This window comes from Amblyomma mixtum, chromosome 4 (genome assembly GCF_055824585.1).
Source record: "Amblyomma mixtum isolate Tamu chromosome 4, ASM5582458v1, whole genome shotgun sequence".
NCBI classification, from domain to species: domain Eukaryota; kingdom Metazoa; phylum Arthropoda; class Arachnida; order Ixodida; family Ixodidae; genus Amblyomma; species Amblyomma mixtum.
Window position 1 is genome coordinate 144,962,348 of NC_143015.1, and position 27,939 is coordinate 144,990,286.

Genomic DNA, 27,939 nt, shown 5'->3' on the forward strand with positions numbered 1-27,939 from the left:
AACAAGTACAAGATTGACAAAGAATTAGCAGAACAGAACGAGCATTCATCTGTCGTTTCGTTTTGGTTGCTACCACACAACAGCCCTTGTGTGTGAATAACAGCCTTGAAGAACAAACAGGCACTTACCACAACAGTGTTCAGCCTCAAATTGACGTCTTCGAACTTCTGCTGCACGATCTCCTGCCACTGCTGACTAGAAAGCTTGTGCGTGAAGTCGGCAAACTCGATCAAGGCATTACCCTGAATCGCAGCCTGAACCAGGAACAGAGGAAAAGGGAAGCAACCAAAATAAATCAGTAGCAAACAATAGTCAAAGATGACACCAGTTTTATAATGTTCCAACACAAATAACTCGCCGATCCCCACAAGAAACTAGAAGATGTGGCTCTTAAGCAACCCCGCAAATCAGGACTAACAATGGGTTTATGATCCTCAGGTCTATCTTACCATGGTTTCTAAACACATCCTGGTCTGATGAACTTAGTACTTTGTCGCTGTCTCCCATTCGTAACCTCTGTATAAATGCGCTGTTAACTGAAAACTTACTGTTTCTTTTGTGGAAAAGCAACACGCCTGAAGTGATGATTGTGGTACGAGGGTGTGCTTTCCTTTTTCTTTCATTCTCCCTCTTTGTTGCAGTAACAGATATTTCATGAGACATTCGTCTCTATATTCTGTCACGCCGAGTTTTGTACTGAGTGTTACTGTGATTTCTACTCCTGATTGATAGTATCTTGAGCATTGCTGAAATCTTTGTGTATCATTTTGCTTGCTGTCGATACCCAGGGGCGGCGAGGCTCGGCAAGCAGTGGTGCAACATTGTTTTTAGAGCGAGAGGTCCACTCCTCGGGGTACAACTTCCGATTACGATGTGGATGAGGCAATGACCTTCAATGCTTGACAAGGTCAAACCCAACAACTGCGAGGTGGTATGGATCAAGTTATGGTGGTATGACCGCGTGATGACATGACTTTGACCATTCTGTACCTGACCTTCACCTTTGACCTTTACATTTGATTTGAGGCAGTGGGCACTGCATCAACGATGACCTTCAATGCCTCACAATGCAAAACCAAATTTAACTGCGTGGTGGTGTGGCCCAAGCTACGGTTGTATGACCACGTGCTCATATGACTATGACCGTTGGGTACCTGAACTTGACATTTGACCTTGACTTTAGCCTTGACATTTTATCTGAGACAGTGGAGACCATGCTCAACTGAGCTTTCAATAACTAGGTTCAAGCCACGTTGAACCCCAGGCACTTTTTCTCGCTATCTTCAGTTTTCTGTATTACATTGAAAACTAAAATAACGAAACAAAGAAATTAAAGCCAAAAGAGTCATCTGTGATTGTTGACGGTGATCTAATCCGAGAGAGTAGAGCGATTTTATTCTGATTTTGTTCGGTTCTTGCTAATCTCGCAAATCGTCGTTGCCGCAAGTGATGGCACACCAGGAAGGTCGATGGGCGTAGTCATCAAAATCAACTGAGTACAGGTGGGAAAAATAAAATAGAATGAAAATATAAATATTGTATTTCGCCAGCTGAACGAGCACACAACTTTTGTTTCATTTTGGCTGCTGCAGGTTAAGCTTGGACCACGCTTCACTTCAGTGCGGAGATGAAAGTTCACATTGGAGCGGACTCGGAGGTTCACTGTGATGACAGGCGTAATTGGATAGATATGTCCGATGTCTCAGTCTTGCAGAGGGAACAGTTAAAGGGGCATAGTTAAGCTGATGACTACGACGATGATGATTTCATTTGGAGAAAAAAAATCTTAAATCCCATAACTGAATGTCGTTACAGCAGTTGCTTGGAACTTTAATCCCAAAAAGTCAGGGGGCACTTTGTTGACCTAAAGTGCGGTGAGGCGAAAGCCATAAGCGCGGTGTTGCTGCTTGTGTCACTGATGTGCGGTTAAGATGTTAAGCTAAGCCTCTAAAAGAGGAACGCGACAGCGTCTTGCAACGCTGCCAGGGAGTCCATAGAACGCCGTCGCCCGTTCGGTTCTACGCTTTGCTCGTCGGTAAATTGGTTTTTGAGGAAAGGAAACGTAGCTGTCTCTCATATCTCGGTGGACACCTAAACCTCGCCGTAACGGGAAAGGAGGAAGATGGGAGTGAACAAAGACACCGTATTCACTAGACGCGCCTTTGTTCATTCGAAACCATCGAGCTGGTATGGCGGAGTGGTAGCGTGCTCGTCTCGCATTCCGGAGACCGGGGTTCGATTCCCAAGTTCAGCCAATTTCCTACTCGGTTTTATTTGTTTATCCTGGTCTGACTAGAAAGGTTAATTAGGCTAATTGATTAAGTAAGAAATTAACTAAACTCTGTCCCACTTACTTGGAGTATCACTATACGATCCCTTAAATTGGTTTCATGGTTAGTAGCCAAAGTACAATTGGCCCCGTTTGAAATTCGCGCACTGTGACGTCACGACCGTTTCGACCAACTGAAAAGCGTGACATTTCTGTCGACAACACCTGCTTACAACGATGAGGCATTAAAGGTTTCCGCCTTAATATTTCAAGTTAAATTGGATTGCAAGAAAAGTATGCGGTAGCGGTTCCCACCCAGCAGGAGTCGATTAAACGGAAGCTTACTTGACGACAAAGATCATGCTATAGTAGGGTACAACTCAAGAGTAAAGCGGCAAATGCCCCTCATAGGAGGCCCTCCAGACAATGCTGTCGCCAGCTGTTCATAATGAAAGTCTGACTTTTTCCGCCGGCAGAAATCACCCGTTCCGATTGCATTCGCCGTTGCGTTTTCTGCTGGAAAATTCATTAATTCATTCATTCATTCATTCATTTTATTTGTTTTTCACAACATGACGTACACATTGTGAAAGGGGCCAAGAAGAAAAGCCGTTCCTTTACGGCTTGAAAAAAAATCTTGGTCCCTCCTGGCATTGACAGCAACGAAGCAACACAATCCAGAAACAAATGTACAGAACAAAATGTACAGATATATACAGAAACAAACAAAATTATAACTTGGCATTTTTATGAAAGATATGGCGACAAGCTCATGGAACGGTCGGGAAATAAAGACATGCAGTTATAATGAAACAGTGGCTAAATATCTGTACAAGGTGTTTATGAAATGTGTGGTGTGTATTAGGGACATGCAAATTAATAAAAAAACGCCTTCAGGTTCCGGAAATTTAGTCCTAAAATATCTGTTTCCGCTTTAATATGTTCATTTAGTAATCGAGGCAGGTTATTCCTAAGACTCTGAAACCCATAGTTCGTACGGCATTTTGGCACTTTCCAACGGTCTGTTGTCCTCGTATTATAGGCCGCGTTGCCTATTAATTCTAAGTTCGATATGTCCAAAAACAGCCTTTGATTTTCCTTGATGCTGAGTTTATATTCGCGTAGGAGTTTATAATGATACATTTTAGTTATTGGAATGACCTTAAGATTTCTGAAGATAAGTTTACTTGAGTAAAACTTAGGCAAATTATTAATGATCCGTAAAACCTTTTTTTGCATCCTTAAAAGACTACTGAGGTTTTTGTCGGTCGTTGTGCCCCAGACTAAATGAGAATAGTTCATGTAGGAAGAAAATAAGGCATAATAAATGGCTAGTTTTGCAGACATTGGAAAGACATAGCGATTTCGACTGAGTATACCTGTTATGGAACATAATTTCTGCAAAATATGGTTTACGTGGTCATCCCATTGCAACGTCTTGGAAAAGAAAACGCCCAATACCTTTATTATTTCGACCACCTCAATCCTTGTACCTCTAAACAGAAGATCGTAATCGGTAGATAGCTGCTTACCCTTGGGGTGAAAAATTACTGCTTTTGTTTTTTTTTTTATTGATATTCAGTTGATTACTGTCTGTCCAAGCTTCCAACTTTTTTAAGGCTATGTTTCCTTTAACGAACGCGTCAGCACAAGAGGATGAAGGCACAAATATACTAGTGTCGTCTGCATATATAGCAAACTTCAGGTCAGATGATATACATACTATATCATTAATGTATAAATTAAAGAGTAAGGGACCAAGAATACTTCCTTGAGGTACGCCTGCGACTATTGCTTTCTGATTAGATATTAAATGGCTTACTTGAACAAATTGTTTTCTGTGAGAGAGATAACTAATTAACATATTAAGTGCATGTCCTCTGATACCATAGTGATGTAATTTATCAAAAAGAATAGGGTGATTAATGTTGTCAAAAGCCTGCGTAAAGTCAACAAAAATCCCCAGAACGTAGTTCTTATCCTCGAAGTTTTGCAAAATGTATTCTTTTTGATCAAGAAGTGCCAGTTCTGTGGACCGATGTTTTTGGAAGCCATACTGCGATTTTGTGATTATATCATATTTGTGGCAGAAACGTGAAAGTTGTTTGAATAGGATTTTTTCCAGACCTTTAGAAAACACAGGCAATATTGATATGGGGCGGTAGTTCGAAACTTCTCGGTTATCACCTTTTTTTTGTATAGCGGAATCACTCGAGCCACTTGCATTTTTGCTGGATAAATTGCAGTTGAAAGGCAAAGATTATATATGTAGGTTAGTATGGGACTTATAACGTCAAGGACATATTTCACTGGACTAATTTGCACATCGTCAGCGTCGCAGCTACGCGAATTTTTCAAATTTGCAAACACAGAGCAAACTTCTTGAATGTCGGTTGGTTCTAAGAAAAAAAGTATTATTGTTAGCTATACCTTGCATTGTGTTGTTTCCTGAAGGGCGTGCAGTCACATTCCTGTTAACAAAGAACTCGTTAATAGCATTAACCATTGCGTCCCCTCTCAGCGTTTTTCCGTCATGTATAATCTCTACTACGGAATCTTTTTCCTGCCCACGTCCCATAAGAGCATTCATTTTACTCCATAATTCACTCATTTCAACCTGAGCACTTAGAAAAGTAACGAAAGTAGTAGGCGTCCCTGCACTTTTTCAGTTCTTTATTTAAAACATTACGGAAATGTTTAAAAGCTAGAAGGTCCGCTTCATTACGGGAATTCATAAATTTTTTGAAAAGTCGATCTTTTTTATGGATTTTTTTATGAAGTTCACGGGTCATCCAAGGTTTTTTATAATTTTTGTTTTTTACACGTTCCTTACGAATGAAATGCTTTTTATAGATACATAAGAAACGACCCATAAACGCTTCATATGCAGCATTTGCATCAGCAATGTTCCGGATGTAGTCCCAGCTTGTGGTTTCTAACTCTGTACGGAAAGAGTCTAGTGTTTTCTGTGAAATCAACTGAGAAAACATCGCAGGGCTCTCTGTTGTATTAAACGGATTAGTGTCAACCTTACAACATATTGCCATATGGTCACTAATGGAACAGGGAAGAATAGCTGTAGTGATGGACCCTATATCATAATTAGCTAGGAACAAATCTATAGTAGTTTCTGAAGTAGGTGTCAACCGAGTAGCCATATTTATAAGGTTAGAGCAGGCATTGCTACTAAGCAGATTTTCAAATTCAACTTTTCTGGAGGTATTACATGACATGTCAATATTAAAATCACCGCCAATAATGACATTATAATGATTTTCATTTACAAATGTTAACATATTGTCCAGGAACTCAAAAAAATCACACACATTGCCATCTGGAGGACGGTAGCATGCTGCAATAACGATATCTTTTGCCTGCACACACACAATTTCATAACTATCTGTAACAGCAGAGAAGTCTGCCAATGAACGGGCTTGTAAGGAGTTTTCTACAAGAAGAGATACGCCCCCACCACGGCGCTCGGTTCTATGAACATAAAATGTTTTCATGTTAGGAAGGTAAAACGCATCCGTTTCATGAGCTTGCCAGGTCTCGGTAAACATAAGTACATTGAAGCAATTCTGTATTCTATTATATAGGCACTCAAGTGCTACGGGGGCGGATTTCGCTCGCTCTTAAAGGGCAGCTGCAGCACTTTTTTGAGAATTTCGCGATATTCAAGGACACAAATCTATGTAGGCTGTAGGTAAAGCATGCCAAGTGTTTTTGCGCTACCATTTAAAATAGTGACGTAATCGACAATTGAAATTTGCGCTTCTCCCCAGGACACCGGAGGAGTGCAGAAAAACTCAGCGTGACGTCACGGAAGGTATGATTTCAAATTACCGCTGTCGTCAGCCACACCCTGCCCTGACGCGTTAGACGCTGCCAAACAACTCTCGGCAGGGTTCGCCTTCGGTGGCGTTGGTTTATGGTGGCGTTATGTTTCCTTCAAAGCAGGCGTTTGTGCGTTGGAAATGCACCGATACATTCGATGACGTCATCGTGAGCCCCCCACTTGGCGTTGTGCGCTGCGGAGAAGCTTGAAGGGCGTCCGGTTTTTAATCGGCGACTACTTCCCTATTTCAAGCGGTAGCCCGAAAAGACTTCGCATGCTTTACCTCCAAGTTTGACACATTCGACCCTCTTAAGCTCGTTGATTTCTAAAACATATGCAGTTTCCCTTTAACTCCGAACTCCCAAGAGTAAACGCAGAGGCATCTAAGTTTAAATTATCGCTCGAAATTAGTTTTCAGGGTCATTCGACTGTTGTATGAAATATACGTGAACTCACGTGACACCGGTACGGTTGACCACCGGTGTCCCGGATGACCGCATCCGGTGCGGTGGAGGAGTTCGCCAGTCCCGCAACCTGCGAATGAGTTTATCATGACACAACATCACTCAAAGAGGCACTGAGGAGAACTCCATCTAATATTTGTTCTTAGTCAAAACTGCTCCTGTGGCTCTTCGGAGTGTGTCGATGTTTGTTCGGCGCAAAAGGCGCTTCTATTTATGAAAAAAACAATCATATTTAAAAATCTGCCCGCCAGTCGATTCAAACTCGTGACCTCCTTACTGAAAAGCACGCGTTGCCAGTGTTTTGAAGTGCTTGGCAGAGCGGCGTAGCCTCCGGGATCCGAGAGAAAAAAACGATGTCGACACACACATTTACCTTACGAAGTCGGCGCGAGGTGGCGACACCTATAGTGGTATTTTTTGTCTTTTTTAGCTTACAAAAGTTGCACTTTTGGCAATAGGGGTGTTTTTTGTACGACTTGATCAACTGGTCCTAGCGCACCAAGTGCTCTTCATTGCGATTAAGTGGGGCGGGGGGGGTACTGGTCTTGAAGTAATGTTTCCCCCTCTTTTTTTCTCATCCCCAGCCCACTTGGACAGTCTTTTCCTCGGCCAGTACAGGTAAGCGCGAGAGTTTTTGGTCACGACATACTAGACCGTTTGTCGGACAAAGACCTCTCTACAACTAACGCCGTAAACCACGAGCACGTCCTCCCTGAGCAATACGACCACTATGAGCGCGGTATAAGCAAGAAAAGAACTAAACGCAGGTGTTGTCATGAAAGGCCATTGTCGCAAATAAAATGCGTTTGTAGACACCCAATTTTTCTTCGCAGATCTCAGATGCTACGGTACACCGCCATCCAATTCAAAGCGGCGACAACGAGCTTGAATAGACTGACGCGAAGGTTTTTAAATCCAGTTTTGTCGAAGATAAATGCGTCTTTTGCAGCCATACAAACATATACGTAACCAGAAAGAGCCAGAGAATCATTTCTTACCGAAACCAGTAATCCGCCTTTTTCACAAGGGCGTTCTGCGCATGCGCGCCTCTTCTCCTTCAGCTCCACTGGTTGAATACAAAACCACCCACTCCTACTGTGCATGAGCAGTTCATGTTAGTAACTTGAACATGCGACAGATGGCGGTAGCTGTCAAGCGCGCGCACACACACACACACACACACACACACACACATGTACACTTGCCACTTAGCAGGCGCAGCTGGCTGCTCGTGGAACCAGATGGCGCCTGCATCTCCCACAGGCGTTTGTTTTCAACCAGTAGCAGACGAATATTCGCCACTCCCCAGAGGGCGCCACAACTTGTGAAAAAAGGCGGATTGGATGCAGTTATCCAGAGTTTCCCTTAAGATATCTATGATCTAGGATGCCATAACAGATAAGAATAGTCGCGAGCGCTACTAGCGCGCGTTCCTTGCCTCGTGATTGGACGGGGGGAGACTGCCGCTGGTGAAGCTGCCGTCGAGCGTTGGCACTCCGAATCTGCGCTGGCCCCGCAGCAGCAGCGCTGGCATTGGCATCGTGGGGAAGCCGACGACTTGCAGGTACTGCCTCACCACCGACCGCGGGTCGGGGCCGAAAAAGAAGAATAGGTCCAGGATGCCCCCCGACATACGGAAGGTGACCAGGCGTGCCGGGGTCAGCGTCATCACTGGGCATGCGGCAAAGGAAAGAAGGGGGCCAGGGGTCGTATTTTCTAACGATTATTCTTCTCAATGATTTTTTCGCCTCTTCTACATTGATCAGCCCTATACCTTCGGTACTGGAGCCAACGAATAGCAATATTCCCTTAGCTCTCAGTCGTAACGTCAGAAGACTCCGCTAACAATTGTAGAAAAAAGATTGCTGGGGTTCGACGTGGCTTCAACCCAGTTATACGAGCGAAAGCTATGTTGAGGATGGTCTCCTCTGTCTCAAATCAGATGTGAAGGTCAAGGGTGAAGGTCAGTATATCGAATTTCAAGGTCAGGTACCTAATGGTCATCGTCTGATGATCACGTGGTCATACTACGATAGCTTGAGCCATACCACCTCAAAGTTAAGTTCGGTTTGACCTTGCGATACATTGAAGGTCGTTGTCGATGTGGTGCCCACTGCCTCAAATCAAATGTCAATGTGAAGGTTGACGTTAAGGGTAAAAGGTCAAGGTCATGGTACCCAGTGGTCATATTCGTATGATCACGTAGTCATACTACCACAGCTTGGGCCGTACCACCACGCAGTTAAGTTCGGTTTGACCTTATGAAATGTTAAAGGTCACTGTCTCATCCACATCGAAATCGGAAGTTGTACCCCGAAGAGTAGAGCTCTCGCTCTATATTAATCGTATCGGGAAATGGATCTTTGCGAAAACACGGGGTCAGAAATACACGCGTTGGATTCAAGTCCCGTAATCGCAAACTCCGTGGGTTTTATTCGATGCAAATAGATGTCATATGCGACACCACTGCGCTCTGCTTTAGTCTGCGTGTTATGTGCTTACTTGTCACGTGACAGTGTATTCCAAACAGTTCTCCGTGCATAAAAACGATCAGTACTGCAGCCGGATTCCTATTTTGATTGCCAGGTCAGCGGAAAAGAGGAGATACATCGGAAGTTCCTGCGAGGCAGGATAGCTCCTTCGAGCAAATGCCTTATGAAAATGGTCTGTAGACTTTCTATAGATTGCTTACACTCTACTACCTTCCTATAAATATTTCCTTTAATCTGTTCATAGCGTATAGTTAGACGGTATAGTATAGACTGTCAATAGATTAAAGTCTGCTAAAAGTGTACGGGTATAAATCTATAGATTATCTATAGACTCTCATCGGGTTTGTATTGTCTATAGACTAGTATATAGGCTTATGTGTAGAAATTATGCACACTTTATTGACAGCAATCTATAGACAGTCTATAGACTGTCCAAAGAAATTTTTGTAAGGGAAGGTACATCAACCACGCTGAGCACAGAACGTTGCAGGGCGTTATATCACTTACATACTTCTTTGAGAGGCGACTAATGTTACCACTACTATATGGTTCTTCCTCAGTTTTCGCGAGCACATATGGCACCCAAACAGCTTCTGTGAACATTAACACGAGGTCCAAACCAAGCTTTCCCATCGTAGCAAAATCAGTGGGCACAGAATCTCCCTTGGATGTCCTGCGGACGTCCAGTACATTTTCAGCGCACGTGGTGCGGCAGCAAACACATGTGGTGATGGCTCGGTACAGCGTATCACAGAAACAGGATTACAGCTACTGCCGAGGTGTGCCCATTGTCTGGAATTCAACGCTTATAACTGCTGGGAGAGGAAGTTGTGTTCAAAAATATGAAACACGTTTAAAGGGACAATGTTCCTCTAAGCAACCTGATCACAAAAAACTCTCAATAAATGCTATTTGCAAGCTTCAGTCTCAAGGTAACAGCGGTCATCATGGCCGCTGGCATCATGGCAGGCACCGGCCAGAGTCGCGTCTTTTGAAAAGTTAAGCTAATAATTTTGTTGGACCAGTTGGTCTATAATTGTAATCGATTCTAAAGACGGCGCAAAAGTGAAAGACAGCAAACATGGCACATTAATAGACGCCCGTCCCGTCATTTTCCGGTGCCTTATCTGTACCTGTTCGCTTTTGTGCCGTCTTCAGAATGTATTACAATTATGGATTGAAATCAAGGTGCTAAGAAGTACAAAAGAAATGATCTTCAAAAGGATCTGAACCTTCGTTGGAGCAGTCAGTCCTCACCATTCCACCTCAGTTTTCATAAGCATTCATAACTAATCGCGTCGCGCAGGATCATCCCCAACTCTATGCGCTTTTACCACCCAGCCCCCCTTTCCGCCGCTAGTAGTGGCCGCTTTCCTCCTTACATAAACTTCAGGAGCAGCTTCGCGATTGTTAGGATGCTCTCAAAGGGCCATGCTCAAGACCGCAGGCTCGGGGTAATGCGGCCAAGCTTCGCCTCGTCCGGTACCGTTGAAGAAAGTGGAACTACAAGCGGAACTAGTCTCCCTTAAAAAAAATGGTCTATATACGTCTACTGACTTCTTATTGACTACATTGACTTCCTATAGATATTGTTTTCTGTCTATTCATAGTCTATAGATTGTCTATACACAAAAGTCTACTAAAAGTGTATGGCCATAAATCTATAGATTGTCTATGGAGTGTCTATGGCATTTGTATTGCCTATAGACTGTTCTCTAGGATTTGTCTATAGACAGTCTATAGATTTTGTAGACAGAAGTCTATAGACACTCTACAGACTGTCTATAACTTTTTTTGCAAGGAAGTCTACGAGCGCCCTCACCCACATCGTTGGAGTTGAGAAGGAAGAGGCCCAGTGTGGAGTTGCTGTTGTTAGTTGCAATCACGACGAATGGATGGACGCTGGAAAACGCGCCATCTTCCACCTGTTCGTGGAGAGAGAGAGAGAGAAGCAGGTCAGTCATGCAAAGTTTAGAGGAGGAACTTAAGGTACTTACGTGGCGGTAATGACAAATCATTAACGTGATTTATTTGTGAGCCTGAGTGTCCTTGGTGCCAGAATACAGAGTCCACAAATGGGTCTCAATTCGCCCACAAACCCTCTTAATTCGACTAATTACACCCACTAATCCAACTTAGCCCTATACTTAATCTTAATACAACCAAATTCTCCCATCAATCCATCTGAGGTTTTTAAACGCCATTTTTTGGGGGTAAATTGGTTTTTGAGGAAAGGAAATCGCGCAGTATCTGTCTCACATATATCGGCGGACACCTGAACCGCACCGTAAGGGAAGGGAGGAAGGTGTGATTGAAAGAAGAAAGAGAGAAATAGGTGCCGTAGTGGAGGTCTCCGGAAAAATTTCGACCACGCGGCTCGGTAGACAAGCGCCTTACCACTGAGCCACCGCGGCGGGTCCTTTTTTTTGGGGGGGGGGGAGGGGGGGAGTTGGGGCGAAGCTGGGTTTCGTTGCCCCTGCCTTCGTCTTAGGACAGAAAACAATCAGATGGCGTTCGATGTATGCTTTTTACTGTACTCGGACCTTCGCCACTACCTGAGCAGAACAACTCGCTTGCGTTTGTGCGTGTCATTAATCGAATCTGCGCTTTGTGTGTGCGTCTTTGTGCCTCTTCCCGTCCCGTCGTCTTCGCGCAGTTATTTTTTTTTTTTTGGGGGGGGGGAGGGGGGCAATCACAATGAATCCACTGGCCCAACATCATGTCTTACTTCTAAGACAACACAATGAAGGTGCGACAGTTAGTTTAGTGCATATTTTTATTTCCCTTTTTCTTCTCTCGAAATCCGATTAGGCAGATATATTCTTGCCGCTCACTCATCTGATGCAGGCCTATAAATGCCACTGAAAAATCATACTCTGCTAGGATGCGTTGAATATTGAAGAACACAACTGCTTTTCAAGCCTAGCGCAGCTTGAGCTGAGCCCGTCGCACGTCCGCCGCGCCAGCCAGCGAGAGGAGGAAATACTCTCCCCCTTGTGTACACTTGCTTTCCTCCTTGCCCGTGAAAACCGTCCATAAATTTCATTAAATATGATGACTGCCAAAAAAGCCCCGGAGATGCCGTTTAAACCCCTTATACTACATGAACAGGGCTTCCTTAGCATACACTACCACCATGACCATCTTGCACATTATTGTGGACGACAGCGCTTAGACACTTGAACAGGGGACAGAAACAGAAAAAACGGCGGCACAGGCGCTGATGGAACAGCTCCAACTAGCCCGACAGCTTGTCCTATTCTTACACGTGTTAGCGTATCTAACACGAAGGAGCTAGACACCGCAGCGGACACGGGACAGAGAAAGAAGACGACACAGGGTGGTACTTGCAACTAAAATTTTATTTGAAACTTCCTTGGGGGAGGCGGGGGGTTCGAATCTGCCTGTTCATTGCCGCAAGTGTCGGGGTTGTTGCCCTCAGTTCAGCCAGACCCAGGTTGTTGGAAGAAGGAAGGGGCAGCTTGAGAGAGAGATTGTAGAGGCCATTGCCATCTTGCGCTCTCAACCGGATGAATGCGTTAGTTCGCCTTCGGTTTCCATCCTCCAAAAAGAACTGGGTTTCCTTGACAGGTAACAGGTTGGGTGGCTTCCTTTTGACGTTCTTTTTCTTCCTTTGTCTTGTGGTTTTCATGCTTCCACATGCGGTCGACGGTTTTTAACACTTCTGGTATATGTAGATTGTGACTCGCATGATGAGCATTGCATAACGTTTTAAAGTCTGATTTCTGTACATTGTGACTCGCATATCTTTCCTGTGCATTGTTATCAGTTAGGTGTTGTTATCTGTTGCTTTTCATTCATCCTTTTTTACCCGATTGTAAGATCACACGTGCCTCTGTCTTTATAAAGCCATGAAGTTTCAAATAAAATTTTAGTTGCAAGTGCCGCCCTGTGTCGTCTTCTTTCTCTGTCCCGTGTCCGCTGCGGTGTCTAGCTCCTTCATGTCTCACCAACTGGCCTACACATCTACCCTCCTAAATTACGTATCTAACACGTAATCTCGGATCTATACAGAACCGTGCTGCACGCTCCATCGCTCGCGATTATAACCGCGGCATTCCAGCGTCACTAAGATCAAGTTATCGCTATCACTTGAGTCTTTAGAATCACGTCATACAGTAGCACTTCTTTGCTTATTCCATAAAATGGTTTTCAGTCTTCACAGTCACGCATTTCCTTTGTCACGGCCATGTCGCACATCTCATCGCCTCCATAATCATAGCAGCTTTACGCGTATTTTTGGTCATACAAAAGCATTCAACATGTCTGCTCTCCCACGTGCCATAAACTATTGGAACAGCCTTTCTGACGATGCTACTAATACCAGAAATCCTGCTACGTTTCGTGATAAAATAACCGCAATCCTCGCCTAGTGTCTCAGTTCTCTGTGTTCTTGCGAAAAATCTCTTATTGCTGCTTAGTGTGAACTAACTGTGCACTTTTTAGCCTCACTGTCAAATCGTGTTCCATTTCCATGTTGCCACATTGTGAAACTTATGTAATTATTGTGTATTGTATTACTTCATTTGTAATCTACTCAGTGCCTCTTGCTAACTATTGTATAACGTTTCTCTTCTGTCGTTGTTTTTTTTTTTTTTGCTTTGCGCTGTTCTCTAACTTCTATATACTGCCCCACTCACACAATGCTCCAATGTAAAGGAGCCTGTGAGTAACTTGAATAAAAACGTGACCCACTTCACAGCTCAATTCGAAACTCGTATCGCATTGCGTGAACGCTCCGTTAATCCAGGCTCTATTTTTTTATCTTGCACTGTCATCAAGCCAGATGTGACTTTTGTTAGTGCGATACAAGGAAAGACGGATAATGCTAGTACAAGAGCGGGCCGGGAGTTGCCCCAGCAGTGGTACCTGAGTTTCGGAACCGTCGGCTTTGTAGAAAGTGTGCCTCGACCACTCGCTTCCATTGGCGAAAGGGGCACCGTGAAGACCTCGAAGGCCGTAGAATAACCGTGCAGAAGGGATCCTTATCGCCACCTGTCTTGTGCCGTTTGTGTAGATGATCGACTTCAGGAGCACCGCAAACCTGCGTCCACCAGCCCAACACATATCCGTCATGGGAAGTGTGTTGGCTAAGATATAATGTACCTTTTTTAATGGCAAAGAGGTTGCTTCCACACGAAGGGGAGCATAATTGTTAGCTACAAAAGATGGGAACATGACAGATCGTCATTTGCACGCCAGGTGAGGTTTTCTGATGTAAATAACAGAAAACTAAAGATCCCAGCGCCCGTCCTGTGTTTTTCGCGTTCCTTCTGTCCTCGTTCCGTAGCGCTGTTGTGAATCTGTTTATTAAGCATGAACCAACTAGCCCACACCAGAATCCTAAAGATCCCAATGGCCACTAGATCTACCTTGGACGTCCCATCGACGTCCTAAACGTCTACAGCACGTTTAAGGGAGTTTAGTGTCCATGGGGATAACGCGCCTGAATATTAATCCTTTCAGGCCCTTTGTACGCAGGTGTGTACATTACGAATTCAGTGTTTCCTTGGAGTGTGCAACAGCTAGCAGTGATTTCTTCATTTCAGACGAATTAAGAAATTTAGTGCCCTTTATATCCTAAATATGGTCCGTTACATGTCGACCGGAGAACGCAGTAAATAATATTCCTCTGAAAAGTGAGCCCGCCCACCTTTTTCACGCAAATACTTTTTGTCACCCTTAATGTTATTTCTTTCTGCGTTTCTAGCGTCACGTACACCTCCCAAATAAACAGTATGAATCCCCTGATCCCTGGACAACTCATTAGACAAATACCGCTACATTGATGTTACAATTTCCAACCATTCTGGCTTGGTGACGTCACTTTCGGTGCGGTGACGTCACGCCCCTCCAGCCCAACGGGATTTCTCCCCTTTTGTGACGTCACTGATTATGTCACTGCCTGCCAGCCAATCAGGGTTTTTCTGGACAATGCCGGAACGATCACCAGCGGCTTTTTGCTACGGTGAGGTTTTTCTGTGCAATCATATATAGCCTTATTCTACTAAAAAAATACCACTAAGGGGAAAAATTGCACACGTTAATAAACCAGTCACGCCCAGTACGAAATCAAGACCTAATGCCCGCTAAATTATGAAAAAAATGGCAGAAAACAAGTACAAAGGAAGCTGCGACGAAGAAGGTAATTTAGTTTTACGGCGATAGTTATACAATGCAGGATATTATCAAAGGTAAATGGCGTCAGTGTAGGGTCTGGCGCTCGGAAACTCTCCAAAAAAGCTTCCACGTCCCACAAAACAGCGAACTATTAAGGAAAAAAAACCTCTTGGCCGAGAGTTCTCCGTTTGGCCGAAGAGAGAGGCGTCTGTGCACACGTGTATGAGACTAAGCGCACTTATGCTTTTCGCTTCGAGATATCCAGGCTTAACCTTAGCTAAGCCTCAGCCAATTTTTTATCGGGAAGTTTTCCAAGAGTTCATCAGCAATATTGCTTAATGGTCTAGGTGTCTCATAGGGTATAACGTGCGGTGTAATATGTCATGAAAGCTACATCCAAGCGCACTAGCGCGAATGTTGAGAAGGAACAGACAAGGACTCACGATTGTCCGGGTACACTTTTGGAGCCCAACCTCAGGATGCCACCTTTAGAAGATGATGCGTAGGCAAGGATCGGTTCCGACTGGTCGGAGCTGACCTGATGCAAAAGCGGCTCGAATTCCCGCTTCGCTAGATCTCGAATCTGGACACAAATAAATACGGTAAACTGGGCTAGTTGGTAGGAATTCATACTGAAAACTGCGCAAAAAACGAAGACACAGAACGAGAAGGCGCGACACGGGCGCAGACTATCAACTGAATTTTTATTCACATGAAGAGGCCTATATAAGTATCGTCTGTCCACAGTGAGACAAGCACAAAAATACAACAACCGCGAAAATCAACCCAAAATTCAGGGGCCACTTTGACTGTCTAAATTGCTTAGAGGCGAAAGCGTTTTCCGCACCACTTTCGCTGCTTCTGTGGCACTGGTGACGTCCCATATAATTGAGTCCTAATTACTAAGTGATGACAAATCACTAATTAATGCTTAATTACTGATTAATGTCTGAATACTAATTCACTGCTAATTAATGACGCTTAAGTTTCGCCTTTACGAGTGGAACGCGACAGCGTGTTGTAGGAAGTTGTAGCGCTGCCAGGGAGTCCACGGAACGCCACCACCCGTTCGGCGCGACGCCTTGCCCTTTGAACGCAACGCTTTTTGAGGAAAGGAAATGGCGCAGTAATTCTCTGTCTTCTCGGTGGACACCTGAACCGCACCGTAGAGGAAGGGAGGGGGAGTGAAAGAAGACAAAGAGGGCCCGTAATGAAGAAAATGAAGATTGTATTTGAGGCAAGGAAATTACGCAGTAACTGTCTCGCACATCTCGATGGACAGCCGTCAAAATTCAGGGGGTCACTTTCACTGGTGTGTGGTTAAGAAGTTAAGCTTCGCCTCTAAGAGTGGAACGTGACAGCGTCTTGCAACGCTGCCAGGGAGTCCAACACTACTTACGGCACGCCGAACACGACATCGACACGATGACTAACGCCATACAGCACCAGAACTAATGTTTTTAAATATTCTTTTTTTCCTCGCACGATAACAGATTGGAACAACTTACCTCTGCCTCTTCTAACCAGCATTGATTCAATTGAAACCTTGAATTGCACTTGAATATTTTTCTTGTCTGCTTTTTGGTTGCCCAAACTGATCGTGTTTTTGCCTTGCTACAAGTTTGACATTTCATTTTTGCATATTTCATTCATTGACTTACTTCTGTTTGTTTATGTTTGACTGCCCCAAATGAGGAGCTCGGTTTGCATTTCGTTTAGTCCTTGTTTTGCTCATGTTCTATTGCCCAAAGAACAAGTGTTTTGAAATTATTATTTGCTATTTTCGTTCTGTACACTTATGTCATTTGTATGCCCCTCCTGCTTGGGCCGTAAAGGCCTGCAGTATTGAATAAATAAATAAATAAATATAACGCCATCGCCCATTCGGTTCTACGCCTCGCTCGTAGGTAAATTGGTTTTAGAGGAAAGGAAATGTATCTCTCTCTCATACCTCGGTGGACACCTAAACCTCGCCAGGAGGAAAGGGAGGAGGATTTGAGTGAGCGAAGACACCGTATTTATTCACTAGACGCGCCTTTGTTCATTCCAAACCATCGCGCTGGCATGGCGGAGTGGATAGCATGCTCGTCTCGCACGCCGAAGGCCGGGGGTCGATTCCCGAGCTCGGCCAATTTCCTACTCGGTTTTATTTATTTATATGGCCTGACTGGAAAAGTTAATTAGGCTAACTGGGTAATTAAGCAATTAACTAAACTCAGTCCCACTCACTTAGAGCAGCACTATACGATCCCTTCAATTGGTTTCATGGTTACTAGCCAAAGTACAATTGGGCCCCGTTTGAAATTTGCGCACTGTGACGTCACGGCCGTTTCGACCAATTGAAAAGCGTGACATTTCTGTCGACAACTGCTGCTTACAACGATGAGACATTAAAGGCTTTCGCCTTAAAACACAATCACCCACTATCCCTTCGCGTGCACCGTGATGCAACCGTCAATTACTCTTCCAATTGGATTGGATTGGAACGAACTTTATTTGTGCCTGCAGTTGGGCGCTCGCGCGGCTCCAAAAAACTCTTCCAAAAAACTGCGCACAAACAAGACCACGACAACCTTAACGGTCACGCTGATATCACGCCAGAGACCCATATCGCCTGCTCGCCTTAAGAAAACAGGTCAAAAAGGTTATCTCAAGAAAACTGGTCAAAAAGGTTATCTCAAGCAAGATAACCTTTTTGACCTGTTTTCTTAAGGCGAGCAGGCGATATGGGTCTCTGGCGTGATATCAGCGTGACCGTTAAGGTTGTCGTGGTCTTGTTTGTGCGCAGTTTTTTGGAAGAGTAATTGACGGTTGCATCACGGTGCACGCGAAGGGATAGTGGGTGATTGTGTTTTGGGTTGATTTTCGCGGTTGTTGTATTTTTGTGCTTGTCTCACTGTGGGCAGACGATACTTATACAGGCCTCTTCATGTGAATAAAAATTCAGTTGATAGTCTGCGCCCGTGTCGTGCCTTCTCGTTCTGTGTCTTCGTTTTTTGCGCAGTTTTCAGCAGGAACACAAATAAAGTCGAGCGTATGGCTCACTCACGCACAACGGGCATCAGTCATTCACGCTTCTGCGTGAACCTTTCCCTGATTTAACTGTGCGTGTGTATTAACTCTGCTATCTAACGATTCCTCGAGTGCGCAATTATACCCAGCAGTTCTGGACAAAAGCATTTTTGAGCGGGATAGAGTGTTTGTAAGCGCAGTCTTTTCATATATTATAAGATTTCACTAGAAGAATCACTATATCCTCAAATATCCCGTCGGTAGGCTTGAATTTTTTTGCTATTAACGTTTTTGCTATCATCAAAAGAGCTCCCCATTGGTTTGCTATGGCAGTACTAACTGCTCGATGGGAGCGATGGAAAAGCTTTAAAAGATTTTGCTACACATCGGAAGCGTGGACCATTACCGTCAATATTTCTATAACAGTGCCTTACAATTTTCCAGTATTCAGTCTTGTTGTCCGATAATGTTGGACCTTACGTCACAGATTTCCCCGCCGCCTTTCTTTTTGCGAGCTACAGCCGCCTCGGTACGCGTCGCCTTTCTTGCACCACACTAGACACTTTTAGCATACCGTGTACCATGTTACCGTTACCGGTATCGGATTACCAGGAGCCCGCGCGCAGTGAATGCGCATGCACAAATCGCCTTGACGGCACCAGATGGCGCCAGGTACCCGGCAGCTGCGCGAGCACCTGACGCATCGGGACCAATCAGCGCGTGCTCACCGGCGGTGGGCGGGCTCCTGATACTCCGGTACAGGTAACACCGTGTACCGTGTTACCGGTACCGGTAAAGGTGTCTACTGAGAGGAACCGAATGTTGTGTAGTCGTACCTACGCCGCTTATACCTAAGCCGGGAGAGGCGTATGTCCACTCACTCGCAGTCGAGCTGTGTGGTAGGCGACACTCGTGAAGTCCACCCTCAGCTTCTCCGAGTCGCCGCGGAGCACAGCACCGGAGTCATTCAGTTTGTAAGTAGAGTATATTCCGTGGGCATCGTAAAGCCGTTCCGAGAACACGTAGCGCGTCTTGTTGAGGGGCATCAGGCACGGTGGGTAGAGGGTGTCTGCGAGCGCCAATGCGGAAGCACACGAGTGTCTTTCCACGCCCAACGTTGTACGCCTGACTCTCGACTGTGAACAATTTTAACCAGTCAGTCGGTCAGTCAATTAATCAATCAATAATATTAATAACTCACTAGACGAATATGATACTCGGTAACGAGAATTTTCAGTACTGCTGTATAGGTATGGACTCTGCGATATATACAGAGGTAAAACATTTGAGAGAGATGGGCATATATGTACAGTTATAGGCCATTCTTTTCTCTTCACACATTCCTCCGCTTTCACAGCAAGCAACCTCCACCCTCCCTTCTCGGTAACCAAGGTAACGACCCTCCTGCGCTCGCTCTTCCCGTTGCGCCGACAACACCAACGCTCAACTCAAGGAACAGAAGCTTGGCAGCTTGAACATGCAATTTGAAGCTGCTCCGAGTAAGACTTTGGGCCGGCGACTCTCGCTCAGCTGGTAGCACAGTGAAAAAAGGCAAGAAAACCCTTACAAAAACGTTTAGACAGTCTATAGAGTGTCTATAGACTTATGTCTATGAAGTCTATAGACTGTCTATAGACAAAAGTCTATAGGCAATTCAAATGTCATAGACAGTCAATAGATAATGTATATATTTATGGCCATACACTTTTAGTAGACTTTTGTCTATAGACAGTCTGTAGACTACAAATAGACAGAAAGAAGTATCTATAGGAAGTCAATAGAGTCAATAAGAAGTCTATAGACTGTCTATAGACCATTTTTCTAAGGGTAATGCCGTTGGTCCGGTCAGACTTCTTTCTTCCTACTTTCGTTGCCTGGCAGGTAGATGACATATATGTCGCAATTCTACACACTCGATGAGAGAAGGGACAAGGAGACAAGCTGTAAGTTATGGTAGAAACAATAACCCTTCACGGCTATTTCAAGTTGCAGCGGTTGCCAAAACATGAATGGAAGACTTTCCCCTGTATGCGTAGGAGCTTACAGAAGGTTTGTTGTTTACTTTGTAAGCACGACAAAAGCCACGCAATCTCCCCCAAGCGGGTCAGTAGGGTCACAATTGAACAAACTGGAACTGAATAAGTTGGAACGCTGACGACGCCGACACCGGATTTTCTGGACGACGGGGCCTTTAACGCTATCGTGTTAAAGAAAAAATCGCAGTTACACATAATTCGAACACATGTTGGCAATGCGATGACATTACCAGCTTTGATGCCTTCACCGGAAGTGACGTTACTTTCGGTCTGGCGGCGTCACTTCACTCCAGCCAATGAGAATGGCTAGTCTGATGACGTCACCTCCCTTCAGCCAATGGGCGAATGTTATGACCGACGATGCATTTGGCCCCATGGCGCTTCTGATGCTATTGCGTTATAAAGAAAAAGGGGTTACCCCCTGTGAGGCAGCGATGACAAAATGCCGAGTTCCTATTAACATCCAGGATGGCAGCGTACATGACACCCTTCCAATGGGCATTACAACACCCCTGGAGGTCCTGCGGACGTTCAGGATGTCCTTAGGACGTCCAAGGCAGGTTCAGTGTCCATCGGGCTCCCATTACCCTTCTAGCTTACCGGGACCCGATGGATGAGGAGTCCAGCAGCAGTTCCTGCTCACGCACGCCTGCTCGTCGGCGTCACCTTCGGTGTGACAGTCGATCCAGGAGGAACGCCGCACCTTGCTGCACAGGCCGGCAGGCTTACCGCCGTCACTTCTTGCCTCCTCGACGCCCTGGTGCAAAGGAGAGGTATTGCGCTGCCTCAGTAAGTTGTGTCCATAGCTATGTCCGTAGCTGTCTTCTCAGTCTGACACTTTGACGCACTCAACAAAGGGAGTCATGGGACAGGAGATTCGACACAGTATCTGAATAAAACCCAAGTACGAAGCGGCAAATGCCCTCAAAGGATACCTTCCAACCGATGATGTCAAACTGATTGTTGTGACTTCGCTGTAAATCGCCCTGCACTTACTAGCAATCAGCAATGTCATGTTAACAATCATCGCTGCTGGCTAGCAGGTACAACGTAACTGACCGCGACTTCATACCAACGGTGGAAGCCGCCAGCTTTAGGGGCTCCGTCAGGGTCATGTGCCGCTTATGCAAAACCATTAGAAGCTTCGACGGGAAAAAAAGTATGCGTCCTCGGTCCCATACATAGACTTTCTTCCTAGAGGGAAAGCTGGCGGCGCTGCACTTCAGCCACCATGGACGCTCAAAGCATCATGGGACGGTGAGCTACTTGTTGCGGGACAGTAGTATTTTTTCGGGAACACAGAGTGGCACTACTCAGATGTTTCATTCCGAAAACGCTGTGCGTGTGTGCGCAGACGACTTTCGGGCGAACGCAGTGTGCAAAAGCCATAGAGTGAAAACGCAACGACACACGACGCCGATAAAATGTTTAACTTTTTCGAAATGCCATCAAAAAACCTCTTAGAGTATCTAAAGAACAACATTTTTTTAAACATATTTATTTTTCAAAATGCACCTGTTAATCACGAAATATTAGTTTTTGTAGTGTTCATTACTTGGCCAATAGGAAAGCTAGCCATCTCTTATTTTGGGCAAACTTTGCATTTATATGCTTTTCTGCTACTTTGTTGCAATTTACAGACAGGATATTGAATGTTAGGACATTCGTAGTTATCGAACAGCTTTATTTTTCTATTATTTTTTGACCAAAGGTTGTAGTTCTGCAGTCGGTAGCTCACCGCCCCATGATGCTTTGAGCGCCCATGGTGGCTGAAGTGGTCTCGAGGGGTCGCCATGCAAACTCCCATAGACAGGCTGCCAGCTTTCCCTCTAGGTAATAGTAAGAAACTCTATGGTCCCATAATTCTCAGTGCTGGAAGTGACGTAACCAGACCGGAAGTGACAACTGTAGGTTTGGATTAATCTTGATGGAATCCGTGTCGCCATCTCTGAACACCTTCGGGGAAACATCTCACCACCAGCTAGATGACCCGAAGAGATGTTTGGTTGCGTGCAGACAGGTGTGTAGGGGTCCGCATGATAGAATGACACAACACTCGAAGTAAAGACATCAACAGCTTGTAATGCTATGGCATTGCCGGCACATAATGTAATAATTAGGTGCCTCCGTGAATGTTTCATTCACCTGTATCCAAAAATATTCGGCAAAACGTAGTGCTTAAAGTCTGAGAGGTGCCGGAAAGTCTCGGACCCCCCCCCCCCACCAATACTGACGAGGGATCTGGGATCCCCCCTTCCCCGTGCTAGAATGTAGACACTGCATGAATCTGAAGCAAGCAACATTTTTTTCTATTCTTCTTTTCATTGCTGGTCGGAACATTTCTTCTCTATCGTTTCGAAAATGTCGCTGTGATCTTTAGTAAGAATCATGAATATGTTTTCTAAAATCCTAGACGGAGAAAAATGCAAAGCTGACAGCACACCACGAGTCAGTTCATAGATGGCCACTCTGTTCCAAGGCTTTCAACGGGAAAGAGTTTATGAACGCAGTTTTCTTCATATATTTTTTCTATAAGATTCCACTATAACAATCAATATATCCGCAGTTCTCCCCTCGCCAGGCTAGAATTTTTTTGTTATTAATGTTTTTGCGATCGTCAAAAACGTTCCCCATTGGTTTTCTATGGCGGTGTTTACTGCTAGATCCGAGCGGGGGAAAAACTTTAAAAGAAAGATTTTGCTATGCATCGGTAGAATCGACCATTACCGTCAGTATTTCCATAATAGTACCGTACAATATTTCAACGCTCAAAATTTTTGCAATGCTGGACATAACAAACACGAGCACACTGGTGGAGCGTGAGGATCTTTTGTTTTAGGTCTGCGACATGAAGTGAGCAAAACAACGACCTTTGGAAATGATTTCTCCCCTTTGTAGAAAACGACGTCTAGAACAGGCCGCCAGCCGCGTTCTCTCACTCCCTTATTAATTTCCTCTCCCCCTGTGCTCGAAGCACTAGAGACCCTTCGATGGATCCATACTTTAAAACGGCTCCTAAAGGGGCTCTAATAAAGTTGCTGTATGCCTGGGATGTTAAAGGACGGCGCTTCACGAATATCCTCCAGCAATATTTTTTTGGTGCGCTTTGTACAAGCCGAGTTATCTGTAGTCAAAATTTGAATTTCAGCGTCTTCGCGCCTTTCCCTCTCCTCTCGTAAATTGTTGCACGCTGGAAGGTCGGCGCTCCTCCGCTGGTCCCACCTCCGGGGGCGGAGCTTCCTGACCTGCCGCAGCTACGCGGCTTATTGGCCGCCGCCATGGTAGCTGCCTGATGTCTGAAAGAATCTAACCAATAGCCATCTCCTAACCGCTATACTACGGAGGAGGGCGCGAGCATGAAAATGTCGTCGGAAATGGCTCGCCAACTTTCGCGCGTGATTGTGGGTTCTCTGCTGCGTGCTTAATTTGGCTCAGGTGTTCACGACAACCCAATACAGTGTTTGAGCGAGTTGATGTTCTATCCTCGGTAGGTGTTTCAGAGGCCCTTTAACACCCCCAAAAAGATAAACATTTCCACGTATACTGACGCTTCCGTACCGCGCTATCGAGCTGTGCGCCGGCCACTGGATTCAAGCGATGCGTCAGGATTCGGGTGAGCGATGCCGGGACCTCCGTGCTGCCACTGCGCAAGGGAGGTCAGTGAGCAAGGAGGCACAAAAATGTCCGATTGTGCTTGGAGACATGTTCACGTTATGCTGTCGTCACAAACGTGGCACGGCTATGCCTATTCCCACTCCCCTACGCGATCTGGAAGACGCAACCTAGCTGTTATCATAAACCAGTTCGCAAGCTGACAAAAAAATTATGAGGAACTTTAGCGGCTAAAGTGGTGAAAGGCGAAAGCCTGAGTGCTGCATTCTGCTACGCGATCGTCAACTTCATATTCTGTTGGTGCATTAATTAATTGCCAATTAATGATGCTTAATCTTTGCCTTTAGGAGTGGAACGCGACAGCGTGTTGTAGCGCTGCCAGGGAGTCCACGGAACGCCACCACCCTTTCGGCGCGATGCGCTGCCCTTTGAACATAACGCTTTTTGAGGAAAGGAAATGGGGCTGTAATTCTCTGTCATCTCGATGGACATGTGAACCGCACCGTACAGGAAGGGAGGAAGTGGAGTGAAAGAAGAAAGAGAAAGAGGGGCCGTAATGAAGAAAATTAAAATTGTATTTGAGGAGAGGAAATTACGCAGTAACTGTCTCACATATCTCGGTGGACACCAGTCGAAAATTGTATTTGAGGAAAGGAAATTGCGCAGTAACTGTCTCTCATATTTCGGTGGACACCCATCAAAATTCGCGCGCAGTGACGTCACGACCATTTCGACCAATCTGAAACGCGGACAAATTCGCTAACACATCTTGGTCACGACAGGTTTGGTTTGGTTTATGGGGTTTAACGTCCCAAAGCGACTAAGGCTATGAGAGACGCCGTAGTGGAGGGCTCCGGGAATTTCGACCACCTGGGGTTCTTTAACGTGCACTGAGATCGCACAGTACACGGGCCTCGAATTTCTCCTCCAAAGAAATTCAGCCGCCGCGGCCGGGATCGAACCCGCGTCTTTCGGGACAGACGACAGTATGAGCCATCAAAGGCTTTCGCCCTAATAAGACCGACAACCAGCACTATCGAAAAGGCACTGAGATTGCTCCGTCGACTGCCTGTTATTTGTCTTTATGCACCCAGCCTCTCCCAGTCACGTAGACGTGCCCTGAGCGAGGGATCATAGGTAGCGTAGTAAAACCGCAATGCGTTCGCCCGAAACTGCTTCCTGCTTCCGGAAGAGTACGTCGTCGACCGCTAACCACCTAAAGGTTGCCGCTACTTGAATTTTTTCTGACTATCCAGGGACTGCGGTCAAACTCCTGCGCGGAGACGAACCGAGTCGGCATTTGCCTTAGTAGCAGAGTAGGTTGCTCCCAAGTTGCTAGACTGAAGTCCTCTAATGTCATAACCTGGCTCCTCCTTGTACCACATTCCAACAGTGCCGGAAACACTGTTGCAACATTCCTGTACTGTTTACACTTTTCTGAAATAAGCAGGCAGCGTAGTAGTGACAGCAGCTGCTGTGGTGGCAAGCGTTGAAGGAATGTGGCATAAAAAATGTGTCCCACACTGCAAGAATTCGAGAACAGCAGCTTGGCCTTCTTGACCCGCTGTCGGGTCAGACAGCGAGGGGGTGCAACGAGCACGTAAGTTTGAAATTAGGATCACAGTGCAGTGGCCTAGGGGTTAGATAGATAGATAGATCTTTATTTCAGACAACAAGGTCTCGGATACAGGGGCAAAAGGCAGATGCACTCTGCCTGACGGGGCCCAAGCACCCGACACAATGCTCAGGACAAGCGGCAAAAGAAGCAAGAACTTCATACATTCTCATTACAAAAAAAACACATAATTATACAAGGTAAAACTAGGAGGAAGGTGCATACTTTTGCAATGACATAATTATAAAGTAAATACTTACAAGGCACATCACAATAAGAAAAACACGAGAATTCACGGCACGAGAATTCAGAGACACGAAGCATCCGCCTCGTATTCGGGAGGAGCGGAGTTCGATCCTCAACCACACCAGGTTAACTACCGATTTTCCAGCGGGTACAAGCTTTCCCGTGGTCTGGTGCTTGCTTCTGGAGTGAAATGCTTAGCAAATGGGTCTTTTACCCCCCCCCCCCCCCCCCCCCCCTCGGGCAGACCAAACACGTTAGCCACGACACTCTTTGGTCAAAGTGCCCATGCGCAAGTAAAATCCTCATCAACAAGGATGCAATTACAGAAAACAGCAAAACCATCGCTCAGACCACAGCATTCTTGATTAACGCTCCTGACGAAACCTAGAATCTGTTAGAGGGAAACTCCAAATTCATAGGGGGAAAAAAAGATTCCACTCTAAACACGAACACACCTATATGGGAGTAAAAACGAAAGTAAGCTGTCCTATACCGCACACCCTTTTATAGAAGGGTGTGCACTAGAGGACAGCTTTACTCCCTTTTTACTGTTTTGTGTTTAGAGTGCAGGAGACCATTGTGTTCGGCCGCCGCGGTGGCTCAGTGGCTATAGTGCTCGGCTGCTGTCCCGAAAGACGCGGGTTCGATCCCGGCCGCGGCGGTTGAATTTCTTTGGAGGAGAAATTCGAGGCCCGTGTACTGTGCGATGTCAGTGCACGTTAAAGAACCCCAGGTGGTCGAAATTTCCGGAGCCCTCCACTACGGCGTCTCTCATAGCCTTAGTCGCTTTGGGACGTTAAACCCCATAAACCAAACCAACCATTGTGTTCCTCACAACGATCCCTGTGAAGGATACCTAACACGATAAAGAAACAGCACGTATAGCGAAGGTATCTACGTACCCGAGAAAGCTGTAGAGAAGGGCAAAAGCGAGACTGATGATGAGAACGTACAGCGCCCTCTGCCTTTTCGGGAAAGAGGCGCACCAGCTTGGCCACCTCATTAGGACCGTCAGTTCCTGGACTCACCCGGTTGACGATGTACCTGCGGGTTTTCGAGGACGAACGCCGCTATAAAGACAACTTTCTGCGAGACCGTTATCTCTACACCTTTTTCTCTACATTTTTTGCTCTTTTACAGCGATAACTGCGTAGAACGTCACCTGTTCAGAAAGTGTTCCCTTAGTTCCGCCATTACGCTCGCTGAAATGTTGTTGCTATTGGCCTGCTCGCACCTATGCAAAGAACCGATGGGGGATTTGTTCACAGTGAACCAAGTAAGTATCGTGGCAAGCTAGAATTGAAAACTACCGCATTCTTTCCTCACTAATGAGCATGGTGTCCAGGTAAGCCGGACCTATAGGTAACTGGCCTGCAGAATATATAATTGAATTTCTACTTCCATAAAGTTTCGGTTTCAGTAGCTAAACGCTGGTTGCGAAGTCACAAGTAGGTACCACGTGAGGCGCACAAGAGCTGCATCATAAGAACTCTTTGTTCACTCACTGTCAGTCCCGCTTCCAGTCCAATTTAACGTTAGAGTTGGAGTGAATTGAAACAATAAATCAGCGATTATATTGCAGCTTTTGTGCGCCTCATGCGATGTCATTCCTAAGAGCGACACCACAACCATCACCCCGCTCTTGATGCCAAAACTGAAGCTACAGGGGAGCGCTGGCGGTCCATGTTTAATAAAGTCGTACGTATCATTCCAAAGCAAAAACGCCGTACAGAACATTTGCTGTCACCACCCGTTTAATTAAGTTCAGGTCACTTCAAGTTCTCGTCGCTTTGTCTCGAAGGACTGAGAGAGGAAGCTGGCGTCGGCATGATACGATATCGTAGCCAAAAGCTTCCCCATGCAACTGCTGCCAAAGAGATCTTGTTCAGCTAGACCACAGGCCATAAGGCACAAGTGGGCTATGGTGGTTAAAGGTACGTGTCACCTGGAATCACGTGGCCCAGGTGCCTCGAAACGTATGCACTCACTGGGGCGGGGGTGAAGGTGGGGTTCTAAACAGCTATCGCTAAATGCGGCTCCTACTCCTCTGCGTACGACGAAAAGCCTTGGTGTTCTTCTATACAACCGCGAGTTATATCTGATCATCGTGTCCGCTTAGTCAATGCTCTTTCCTTTTCATCACAAAATCAAGGTGACAGCGTAACCTACCTTTAGCCCTTGCGCTGAGAGCTTCCCTTTCTTCCTTTTCTACTT

At 45.6% G+C, this 27,939-nt stretch overlaps 2 protein-coding genes across 2 annotated transcripts in view; both read right to left on the bottom strand.

The window, feature by feature from the left end:
• LOC149348624 (lysosomal alpha-glucosidase-like) overlaps positions 1-6,736 on the bottom strand; it is a 23,108-nt gene extending 16,372 nt beyond the window's left edge. Inside the window, exons 1-2 of the mRNA XM_089541812.1 lie at positions 6,564-6,736; positions 129-254 (exon numbers count right to left, since the gene is read on the bottom strand). The gene's annotated coding sequence lies outside the window, so the exon portion shown is untranslated. The remainder of the gene's footprint in view (positions 1-128; positions 255-6,563) is intronic.
• LOC149348625 (lysosomal alpha-glucosidase-like) overlaps positions 1-26,919 on the bottom strand; it is a 26,981-nt gene extending 62 nt beyond the window's left edge. Inside the window, exons 1-10 of the mRNA XM_089541813.1 lie at positions 26,888-26,919; positions 26,679-26,769; positions 20,853-21,009; positions 19,098-19,285; positions 15,648-15,787; positions 13,954-14,128; positions 10,886-10,988; positions 8,010-8,242; positions 6,564-6,641; positions 129-254 (exon numbers count right to left, since the gene is read on the bottom strand). Coding sequence (XP_089397939.1) covers positions 129-254; positions 6,564-6,641; positions 8,010-8,242; positions 10,886-10,988; positions 13,954-14,128; positions 15,648-15,787; positions 19,098-19,285; positions 20,853-21,009; positions 26,679-26,769; positions 26,888-26,919 — 1,323 coding nt within the window. The remainder of the gene's footprint in view (positions 1-128; positions 255-6,563; positions 6,642-8,009; positions 8,243-10,885; positions 10,989-13,953; positions 14,129-15,647; positions 15,788-19,097; positions 19,286-20,852; positions 21,010-26,678; positions 26,770-26,887) is intronic.
• Positions 26,920-27,939: the final 1,020 nt, after the last annotated feature.